Source organism: Echinops telfairi, unplaced genomic scaffold, assembly GCF_000313985.2.
Source record: "Echinops telfairi isolate 266 unplaced genomic scaffold, ASM31398v2 ScPeMD7_7469;HRSCAF=8507_1, whole genome shotgun sequence".
Lineage (NCBI taxonomy): Eukaryota > Metazoa > Chordata > Mammalia > Afrosoricida > Tenrecidae > Echinops > Echinops telfairi.
The window spans coordinates 86,215,141-86,227,482 of NW_022111373.1; the positions used below are offsets into that span (position 1 = coordinate 86,215,141).

The 12,342-nt window shown below is 38.1% G+C and overlaps 1 protein-coding gene across 4 annotated transcripts in view; it reads right to left on the reverse strand.

Moving 5' to 3' along the window:
* Nucleotides 1-12,342, reverse strand: part of LOC101658656 (trafficking protein particle complex subunit 13) — a 51,197-nt gene that overhangs the window by 30,166 nt on the left and 8,689 nt on the right. For all 4 annotated transcript variants that reach the window (XM_004703569.3, XM_030888862.2, XM_004703567.2 and 1 more), the window contains exons 2-3: nucleotides 9,075-9,143; nucleotides 2,364-2,463 (exon numbers count right to left, since the gene is read on the reverse strand). In XM_004703569.3, the coding sequence (XP_004703626.3) occupies nucleotides 2,364-2,463; nucleotides 9,075-9,143 (169 nt within the window). The remainder of the gene's footprint in view (nucleotides 1-2,363; nucleotides 2,464-9,074; nucleotides 9,144-12,342) is intronic.

Here is a 12,342-nt window from a genome sequence, read left to right on the forward strand (position 1 = left end):
CACTGGTCCTGAAGGGATCATCCGCCCTGGATTCACTGTGTTTCCAGTTCCTATCTGTACCAGTGTACATCCTCTGGTCTAGCCAGATTTGTAAGGTCGAATTGGCATCATCATAGTGGTGGAAGCATTTAGGAACTAGAGGAAAGTTGTATTTTTCATCATTGCTACATCGCACCAACTGGCTCGTCTCCTCTCTGAGACCCTTCTGTAAGGGGATATCCAGTGACCTACAAATGGGCTTTGGATCTTACTCCGCAAGCCTCACCTCATTCACTATGGCAAGATTTTTTTGTTCTGATGATGCCTGATACCTGAGCCCTTTGACACCTCGTGATCACAGAGGCTGGTGTACTTCTTCCATGTGGCTTTTGTTGCTTCTGAGCTAGATGGCCACTTGTTTATCTTCAAGCCTTTAAGACCCCAGGCGCTATATTTTTTGATAGCCGGGCACCATCAGCTTTCTTCACCACATTTGCTTATGCACCCGCTTTGTCTTCATCGATTGTATCAGGAAGGTGAGCATCATGGAATGCCAGTTTAATAGAACAAAGTATTCTTGCATTGAGGGAGTACTTGAGTGGAGGCCCAATGTCCATCAGCTACCTTAACACTAACTCAATACATATATGCACATAGATCTAGTTCTATATCCTTGGTCCCGTTCTTTTCATCTCTGAATTGTTTATCTCGCCTATCTTATCTAGATACATTAGTAAGTGCAAAAACCAGACAAAGCCAAATAAAACAACATAGGAAGACAAAACCAACAAAACAACAGCATAAAACAAACACAAAATAACAACAAAAAGAAAGCAGCTGACAAAATGGAAAAGCCTATAAATAGTTCGTCTGTTTGTTAGCTTTTATGAGTGTTTTCCAGTTGAGTCTGATGGGTGCCACACTCTGTCTCCCAAGTCTACTTTTGGTATTCCCTGGGGGTTTCATCAGTCTGCTCCCCCTGCTGCTCTGCTGCATGTCCCCAGTGCCTCGCCCCAGTGTGTTGGGGCCAGACTGTGCTCTATTCCCGCACTGTGTCTCCAGTGCTGTTCCCCGCAGCGTCATGGTTCAGTCAGCACATTTTTTACATAGTTTTTGTGGTAAAATTGGGTGCCTCAGCTGATATTTGGGTCAGCTTATACTCGAGTATATATAGTAGATTCACATCATTACATTAATATATTTCCAAGTATTCAAGGCACTAATAATGATCACATTCTATATACCTAAAAAAGAAAACCTAAAAATTCACCTTTTGTCTACTTCTCCAAGCAGTAAGTAGAGTGAAATCAGAAGCTTCCACCTCATCAGCAATCTAGCCTAAGAGGATAGGGTAAGGGTTCCTAAACCTAAACCAAATTCACTGCCATCGAGGTGATGCCGACTCATAGCAAACCTTGTGGGTTTCTAAGACTGTAATTCCTTATGGGAGAAGAAAGCCCCTTCTTTCTTCTGCAGAGCAGCTGGTGGCTTCGAACTGCTGACCTTGTGTCGCACACTTCAGCACATAACCACCATACTACCAGGGATACTAGTAGTTAACGAATCTGATAACTTGTGTCGGGAAAGGAATGTGAGACTCAATATTATAACTACTTCTTAAAGACATATTTAGATTAAAACAGTTAAAATAAGGAATACATGGTTGTAAAATACATATGGTCATTAAAAATGTAAAAAAATTTAAAGAAAATTATATTTATATTTGGGAACCACTAGTAATAACATTTTTGTATACATACAAGCAGGCTTTAAAAAGCTAATGAAAAAATGGAATTAAAAATTATTGTAATATTTCCAAAAACCTTTCGAAGCCCCCTCTTACACTGACTTCTCCAATTTCTGATGATCTTTTTATTTGATATTTTGCATTCATAAAATACAAACCATGTTATCTGACATTTTGTACATCAACAATGTATGCCTTGACAGCAACAAATGCCAAGGTGTGAAGTGAGATTAATGCTGACTATAATGCTTAAGTTTACCTGTCTGGTTACGGTTATGTGTTAAGACATATGTTATGACTGGACAATGATTCTCAGTGGTTTGGCAACTCTGTAACAATGTAATTTGACAGTTATGTTATGATGTAGTCACTATCTATTTTCACATAACACCAATTTTTGTATAATGCCATTTTTTGTACCTAATTATGTGGTCTTTGGTACCTATGTTAATAAGTGAGGAGTGGGTATATATATTTTAAATAAAACCAAAATCACATAGAATAAGTTTTGAAAACAATTTTTATACCACTTAAAGATGTATCATGAGTATTTTCCCATCCCAAAGTTAATTTTTAAAACATGACTTATAATAACTTTGTAATTGTTGCATTTATTACATGAATATATTATTCTTACCCAAAATTCTGTGGTAGAGTTAACATTTCTCCAAGCATTAAAATTTCTGCACCATTTACTGTTGAAGGATCATCTCTCATGAGTTGGTTAAAGAGCTCTCCTATAGCAATAGAGAAACATAAAACTCTAATATCTAGCATCTTGAAAATATGGTCTATTTACATATAGAAATATGTAGCTTTCATATAGACTTTAAAAACTAATATCTTGACAAAAATTACTTTAAAAAATATAGTACCTAGTACTGCATTGACATAGCATTAGTGAGCTGATTGATATAGGCCTTAGTGAGTTGAAATGGACTGATATTGGCCATTCTGAGTCAGAAAACCATGTGATTTACTGTGCCGTGAATAACACAATCAAGAGGAATGGCATGGTACTCATTGTCAGAAAGAATCTTGCTAAATTCATCATGAAGTACGATGCTATCTGTGATCACATTATATCTATCTGCCTTCAAGGAAATCCAATCAATACAACTATTATTCAACGTCATGCACCCACCACGAAAACTAGTGATGGAGACAACTGAAGAATTCTAGCAACAACTTCAGTTGGAAATTGATCAAATGTGCAATCAAGATGATTTTACAGTTATTGATGATTGGAATGCAAACATTGTAAACAAAAAGGAAGGCAGAGTGGTGGGAAAATATGGACTTGGGGATAGAAATGAAATCGCATGATAGAAATGTGCACAACCGTTGACTTTTCCATAGTAAAGACCTTTTTTCAACAACGCAAAAGGCAAATACACATGAACTTCCTCAGATGGAACACATAGAAGTCCAATTGACTACATCTGTGGGGAGATACAATAGAGAAGCTCAATATCAGCAGCTAAAATCAGACTAGAGGCCAATTGTGGAACAGACCATCAACTGCTCATATGTAAATTCAGGATAAAGTTCAAGAAAATTAAACAATTCCCAAAAGTCTACACCCTTTGAGTCTACACCCCCCTTTATTTTGAGAACATTTCAAGTAATGATTTGATGCAATGAACACCAATGACAGAAGACCCGATGAACTCTGGGAGGACATCAAGACCATTATTCATGAAGAAAGCAAAAAAGGTCATTAAAAAGACAAGAAAGATAATACTGTGAAAATGTCAATACTTCCTAAAACAATCAATAGAGACAACGCAATCCCAATCCAAATCCCAAATGCATCTTTTAAAGAAATCAAAAAACTGATTACCAATGTAATATAGATAGGCAAAAGACCCAGGAAAAGCATAGAAGTTCTTAAAAAGCACCAAGCAGGAGGCCTCAAAACAGCCTGGTGCTGGTACAAGAGATACATAGACCGATGGATCAGAACAGGAAACCCAGATATCAATGCAACAGCCTACAGGCAACTGATCTTTGACAAAGGATCTAGAAATCCCAATGGAACAAAGGCAGCCTCTTCAACAAATGGTGTTGGACAAACTGGATTTCCATGTGCAGAAAATGAACAAGACCCATATCTCTCCCCATGTACAAAAATGAACTCAAGATGTATTAAAGACTGAAATGCAAACCCCAGAGCTATCAGGATCATCAATGAGAAAACTGGAAATAACTGCAGGACCCTATTGCAGGGCACACAGAGACTAGCAAGTATAATAAAGGGGCACACACAGCAGAAGACGAGATAGATGGCTGGGACGTGCTGAAATGACATCACTTTAGCACATCCAAAGACTGCATCAGGAGAGTAAAATGAGAGCCCACAGACTGGGAAAATACTTTTACCAATGACACATCAGACAAGGGTCTAATTACCAAAATCTATACAACTCTATTAATAGTTCAGTAAGAAAATAACAAATGACCCAATTAAGAATTGGGAAAAAGACATGGACAGTTCACCAAAAATGAAGTAACAAACACATTAAAAATTGCACACAATCAGCACCCATCTGGGAGATGCAAATTAAAACCACACTGAGATACCGCCTTATAATTTACAATGCTAACCTAATTCATAAAAAAAACAGAAAACAAATGTGGGAGAGGATGTGGAAAGATTGGAACTCGTATACACTGTGGGTGGACTTGTAAATACATATAACCTGTATGGTAAATGATATGGCAATACTTAAATCAACTGGGAATTGAAATCCCATACAACCCAGCAATACCACTATTAAGTGTATACCCAAAAGAAATAAGAAACACAACATGAGTGGATGTATGCTCTCCCATGTTCATAGCAGCACAGTTCATAAACAACTAGAAGTAGCCCAAATGCTCAAGAGTGAAAGAATGGATAAAGAAACCATGGTACATATGCACAATGGAGTACTATGCATCCCTAAAAAAGTGATGCAAGCACGAAACACTCAATGGCATGGAAGGACCTGGAAATCATTATGCTGAGTGAAGTTAGTCAATCACAAAAGGATAAATATTATATGAGTTCACCACTAGAAGGAGAAATACCAATTAAACAAACTTAGAAACCAATTACCAAACCAAGGGGTAGAAATTCTACCTATTGGCCATAAACCATACGTCACCCCTCTCATGTGCGCTTCATAAGTACCACATCAAAAGAGGATACCTCACATCCACTGGGGTCACTCCTTCAAGAATGGGAAAAAGAAAAATGAACATCCACTTGATGCTATACAATATTGAGACAAGGCTGAGAAAAATTAACAGGCTCTCTGTAGGAATGAGAGGAGACCCTTACTGGAAATCAAGCTAAGACCAGGGGCATTTGCATTTCAGAGGAGGTACTTATATTCCTGTTGGTGGGTATGGTAGGTAAATGGGGAGAAGCAACTTCACATCAGGAAGTTATGCTAAACAATAAATGTAGGGAAACTAAGGAGAGAGAATAAAACTAGTTCTATGTTCCTTGGTGGACACTTTGAATACGTTTCCACCTAATTGTTGGTGAAGCATCCCATGGACTTACTATGATGACCTTAGACGCTGGCCTTACAAGAAACATGGCATCCCCCCCATGGGTCACACCAGAAGGATTCGAGGTGGATGTCCAACTGAACAAACTGGACCCTACCCTACTGGTAGCCTGTGGACTTAAAACCAAAACTTTAATGGGAGAGGAAGCAAAGGATGGCTACCCCAAGACTGGAAATGGCAGTTGTTGGATATTGGGTGGGACCCTTGGCTTAGTGGGCATCCAATGATAGGAGACCCAGCTTCACCACATATTTAGTACCTCAATTCGCCCCTTGCAGTAATATGACAGCTCTTAATCCTGTAGGCAAGGATCTGTCCTTGTGAAAAAGATATAGCAAATTTGCCCCTAGCAACAAACCACATGCTCAGTTTAAACAGAGATCAACCAAGAAATCAATCTGTACAAAGCAATAAACTCCTCATATTAACAGTATCTTAAATTCTATGCCATTGGATAAATTATTGATATTATCAATGCAATCACCTTATCTTTCAGGGGGATGACTAACGTTTTCTTTTTTGTTGCTGTTATTCGTTTGTTTTAGGTTGTCCTTGGTTTTTGCCCTAATATGACTGCTAAAGTAAACCAGAGTCGTTTATAACCTGTGGACAAGCAGATGGATTCTGGGCTCCTACTTTACTTCTAGCCTCCATCCAAGATCAGTTAGTTCTTATAACATGGCCCTGCTTGATACTCGCCTTCATGAAGGGATCACTGAAGATAAGGGTGCTACAGCAAAGTGTGGTGAAGAAGCAGATGGTGCCTATCTATCAACTGGAATAGTGTCTGGGACCTTACAGGCTTGTATTCAAACAATCAGTCATCTAAGTCATGTGTCAACTTAGCCCACATCAAAGAAGCATACTAGCCTATGTGATCCAAAAATGATGATAACAAAATCCAAATATGACGAAAGGAAAGTATCAGAGCTTAAACAGTGAATACCCAATTTGGAGAAGGCTTTGGTGGACAGCGGGAGCCCCCAATCCATCTACAGTGTTTCTAGTCAGATTAAGCCTCTGACAGAGCTCCTCTAGCCGCAGGCAAAGGACTCAAACAGCTTCATTATCAGAGATGATTGTAAACCTGATTATGATGGATCAAACCATGGTATAATATACTTGGCCAGTTGACCTCTCTTGACACCCCACCTGAATTTATTCTAGGCTCAAATATATTTAGCTTGTTCCAAGACAGAACTTTCCTCTCTGGCTTTGAAAAATATAGCTGGTGGTCTTTTCTGTCTTTACTCTTTATTTTTATATTATTATTGTTTTCTTATTTCTGCTTCATTTTTTTAATTGTTCTGCTAAGTTTCCCAGTTTATGAAGCACAGGAGTGGAGACAAAGAGACAATAACTGATGTAATGGTGTATCAGGGATGGGGAGGATGAAGGGAATTGGGCAGCAAACAATGAATACAACAAGGGGAAGGGAGCACTTGAACTAGATTGTGATGATGTATATACAACTCTTTAAAAAAGTGACTTAACTATGGAAGTATATGATATGTGAATTTTATGACAAGAGAACTACTAAAAAAAACAAAAACAAATGTATGTTGACCGATGGTTACCATGGATGATGAAAGCTTAGAGGGCATCGAGTTCATGTTAATAGTGGGGGAATAATTTGGAAGAAGAATAATTTGGAATAAATGGTTGCACAACACGAAGAGTAAAATAAATGGCACTGTATTATACATGTAGAAGTTGTTGAATTGAAGAATGTGTTGTTGTGTATAGTTTTTTCCACAATCAAAAAAATAATAATTACACTCATAATAGTGAGTACATGGAAAAAGAAAATGTTCTAAAACTGATTGTGGTCAGGATTGTACAATTCTTCTTAATATAATTAAATTAATGAATTGCATGATATGTGGAACAACAACAACAAAAAAGGCTAAACTCACTGCCATCCAGTCAATGGTGACTCATAGCGACCCTCAATGATAACTGTTTGAGGGAATAGAAACCCCAGTCTTTCTCACGTAGGAGCTGATGGTGGTTTCAAACTGCCAACCATGCGGATGGCAGCACAACACATAAGCACAATGCCAGGAGAGCTCCTATGATATGTGGAACAAGGTCAGTAAAATTGTTAAGAAAGAAAAGATCAAAGTGGATATCAGAAGAGACTCTAAAACTTCCTTAATTATAGAATTGCTGAAGTAAATGGAAGAAAGAATGAAGAGAGATAAATAAAAAGTTTCAAAGGGCAGTTTGAGAAGACAAAGTCAAATACTATAACAAAATGTTCAAGGATCTAGCATTAGAAAACCGAAAGGGAAGAAAACACTCAATACATCTAAAACTGAAAGAACTCAAGAAAATAATCCAAGCCTCGAATTGCAATTTTGATTTTATAGGCAAAATATTGAATGATGCAGAGAGTTGGTCACTATATAAGGAAAACTGTAGAATTGATGCATTTGAATTGTGGTGCTGGAGAAGAATATTAAGAGTACCTTGGACTGTTAAAAGCCAGAGGGATATGCATTGGAAGAAGAAAGGCCAGAGTGCTTATAAGAGGAAAGGGCAAGGCTCATCTTATATACTTTGGACATACGGTCAGGAGAGACCAGTCCCTGGAGAAAGGCATCAAGTTTGGTAAAGCGGCGGGGCAGGGAAAAAGAGGAAAGCCCGCGACAAGATGGATGGACACAGTGGCTGCAACCATAGGCTCAAGCATAGGGATAGTTGTGAGGATGGTGCAGGACCACGTTTCATTCCGCTACGCACAGCATCACTGGTGGCAAGAGTTGGAGCTGACTCAATGGCACTTAACAAAAGCAGCATCACCATCTAGTAAAATGTAGGCCAAAAAGTTCTGGTCTCATATAGAATAAAGGGAAATGTAGGTAATGAGATAAAAAACTTACCAGTAATTTTTAATAAAGGGAATGATTATTCATATCTATACTTATACACACACACACACACACACACAAATACATACATTAAAAAAAAACACTTCACTGCCAGTGAGTCTATGTCGACTCATGGCGACCCTATAGGACAGGGTAGTAATGCTTTGGAGCTGCAAAGGCTGTAACTCTTTTTTGGGGGGCAGGGGCTGTAACTCTTTTTTTTGGGTGGGGACTCCTCTTGGTTGGCGCCTTTGGGTTTTCTGCTTAGAGTCCTTGACACTTACATAATCTGCTTCAATTTCACTGTAACTCTTTATGGAGGTAGAAAACCCCATCTTGGTCCCCCCATCTTTGGTGGTTCCGAACTACAGTATAGCATCCCAACATACAACCATCATGGCATTCTAAATATACACACAGAATATTTGAAGAGAAATGAATATTTGATACTATTATGAATATTAATATAAGTTTACTTAAACTTATACTAAAAGTCCCTGGTTGCCATGGGATATTAACAGCATCTTGATTTACAGATTATGAGTGAGGACTGTTACTCATGACCACTACTTACATGGTATTAAAATCAAACTCACAAAACTCACTGCCACTGAGTTGACTTAAAATCATAGCAATGCTATGGGGCAGACCAGAACTGCTCTGGTGGGTTTCAGAGGCTATGAATCTTGATAAGAGTAGAAAGCTTTATCTTTCTCTCATGGATTAGCTGATGGTTTAAAAATGTTGACCTTGTGGTTTGCAGCCCAACTTGTAAGCCATGTGTCATAGGTAACATATATCCCCATCCAGTGATTAACATTAGAGTGGCATGGTGAGACTTATTTCAAAGTAAAGTAGGCAAAACTGAGGTTTTAATTTTTCCCTACATGCAAATATGATAAAATATGTCATACCAGGTAAATCTTTCTCTTCACAGGTTACAGGAATATTGGTGAATAAAGTAGGTTTAGTCAACCGCATCACTGTGAATTAAGAAAGCAAAGCAAAACAAACAGAAAGTCAACATTAATATGTGGTTTTTGGTTAATAATCTCAAACTGTATGTATAATATTTATCAATCTTATACTAATATATAAAACAAACCTAATGTTTCCCAAATGAAGTGTAATTATTACACATCAATGATTTCCTAATGCTTGGAAGTGACAAAAAGAACATTTGCTTTACATACAAAAAATAACTTTGCTTTATTTACAACTTAATTAATTATAAAAATTGGTGCAAATATAATTTTTTCGTATGCTTTAAGGGACAGTTTGCAAAGCAAGTTAGTTTCCCATTTGATAGTTCATAGTGTTTCATCACACTGGCTACATTCCACACAATGTGTCAGCATTTATTTGTCTTCGTTTTCCTGTTTCCTTTTGTCTTGTTTTCTACTTGCCTTCTCATCTTTGCTTTTGAGGAAATGTCCCTTTGATCTCATACAATTACTTTAAAGAACACAGTTCTATTGGGTGTTATTATTTTATGGGCCTATTGTTTGCCTGAAAGGTGCTCTCTGGAAATGGCTCCAAAAAGATCAGAAAATTATCTTTGGGCTATAGTCTCAGGAATTCATCTAACTGAGATATCAGACCATTAAGCCTGGCCTTTTCCCGTGAACTCAATTTTTTGCTTTACATTTTTCTTCCACTATGTCCGGGAGCCCTTGCTATGATCAGAGTGCGAGTGCCTGGTAGGGGTAGCTGCGCACCATCTAGTTCTTCTGAAGTCAGGGTCATGTAGACTGGGGTTCATAAGAGCCAACAGTCTTTTGGACTATTTGCTCCCTTGAAGTTTTTGTTTTCTTCACTCCCCTTTGCTCTGACAGGGAGAGAAGCTCTGGGTGCATGTTCACCAACGTGAATGCAAACCATTGCCTTTATAAACCATGTGTGCCAAATGATGTAGATGGCCCCTGAGTCTATAGCCTTTGAGCCCTAGGAAATTTTGTTTTGTGAGGTGTTCGGTATAATCTGAGAAGTTTCTACAACTGTGTTCCTTGTGTCCTCTATTATCTATATTTATATACATGCATAACCGATTAGACATGTAGAAATAACCACAATCAAACCACTATCTGCTGATAGGTGTGTGGTAAATTCTCATTACAGAAAAAAAATGAAAAAGAAGAATTTTAAAGCTGAAGGTATATTAATATCACAAGGCTTTAGAAACAATCTCAAGTGACCTCACCCTAAACAATATTTAAAAAAACATTAAAAAGGAACAAATATTTGCCTAGAACATTAACAAAGTTAGAGGCACCACTTTGAATATAATTCTGTCAATGGCAACTTTGCGATTTTTAATTCCTTAGATATAATTACTGGCACCTGGGAGGTCAGTCAGCATTTCTTTACATGGTGCTAGGGGAAATCTGCGTAGAAATCACTAACATATCAGTTAATGTTATGTTATTTTAACCCAAACTAAGAATTGTTTTATGGCAGTGATAGAATGTTAGTATACTTTATCTAGAAAACCAAATAAATAAAAATGCACTAAGGAAATGGAAGGAAAGGAGGAAGAACTGGACTGACCATATACTAAACATATTTAATGCCCAAATTAACCGATTGGCTTACTAGTGCAACACTATCCAGAGAATAAAAGAAAACAAAAGATGCAAATGAGGATGTAGCAAATAACAAAATCAACAAAATGCAAAGAATTATTCATTACAAGGTCCTAGGAAAGCTGGAGGAAGACTAGAGGTGCAATGGTTACTACTAACCAAAAAGTCAGTAGTCCAAACCCAGCAGCCACTCCTTGAGTAAGCAAGCTGATCTGCTCCCATCAAACTTCCAGGCAGGAAACGCTATGGGCAGTCAGTTCTACTCTGCTCTACAGGGTCACTACGCATTGGAATCAAGTCAATGGCACGCAACAAGGAGAAGTAGGTTTTAAGTTATAAATTCACTTACCATACTCAAGACCAAAGCTTAGGAAACCCGTGGGGAGTTCTACTCTGTAAAATTGGGTCACTGTGAGTCAGAATTGACTCAATGGCACCTAACAACCCTCAAAAATCCACACACACAAAATCCCACTGCTACTGAGTTGAATCCCAACTCACTATCTGGGAACACCTACAGCCAAAGTGCTCCTTAGTGGCAGAGATGTCTCACACACTTTGGACATATTGTCAGGAGACTAGTTCCTGGAGAAGGACATCATGTTTAGGAAAGTAGAGGGGCAGTGGAAAAGAGGAAGGTCTTCAAGGAGATGGACTGACACCACGGCTGCAACGATGGGCTCAACAATAGAAACAATTGTGAGGATGGCACAGGATCAGGCCGTGTGTCAGTCCGTTGTGTGTAAAGTTGCTCTGGGTCAAAACGGACTCAATGGCACTGAACAACGACATAGGATAGAGAGTTCCCAAAGCTGTAAATGCAGACAGAAGCACAATGCTACATCTTTCTCTCTTGGAGCTGTTGGTAGGTTCCAAAGCTGGCCTTCAGTTATTAGTCGAGAGCTTAGCGACACCATCAGGGCTTATTACCTACCTAACCACCAATAGCACTACTAATTAGCTATAGCACTCTTATAAAACTTAGTGCTCAGTCTTAGCTTAAATATCACTTAAAAAAAAAGTCTTAGTCACCCTGTTTCTCTCATGTTGCTGCTGTGGTGTGCCACTGAGCTGATTCTAACTCACAGTGACAGTACAGAGGGTTTTTGAGGTTGTGATGGGTAACCTCTGAAAATCTCAAACCCACTTCAACCTTATCTTTCTCGCATGGTGACTGGTGGGTTTGAATCACCAAACTTGGAGTTGTCAGTCCAACCCTTACGCGACAGTGCCACCGGGATTCCGAACTACAAATAATTAAAGCAAATCAAGTAGAATATGTAACTATCCCATTCTTGGAACTTTTAAATTAAGGAGGGCTTCTCACTTATTGTATCTGTCCAGAAGATAAAAAGTATGCCAATACCATATAGTTTTAAAACTTGGTATTTTATATTAAGAATAGATATCAAAATTAAACAGTGTTCACTGGAAATGACAATTACCTTTTAAAACAACAGCAGCACTTATAGAACTATAAAAAAGCACTAATTAATAGAAAGTTATCTAGTAGCTTTTAATGTTGACGAAGTTTCCTGATTTTAAAATGTCATCCATTTCTCTCTCTTAAATTAAGAATAAAAGATTGATATTTTATCAA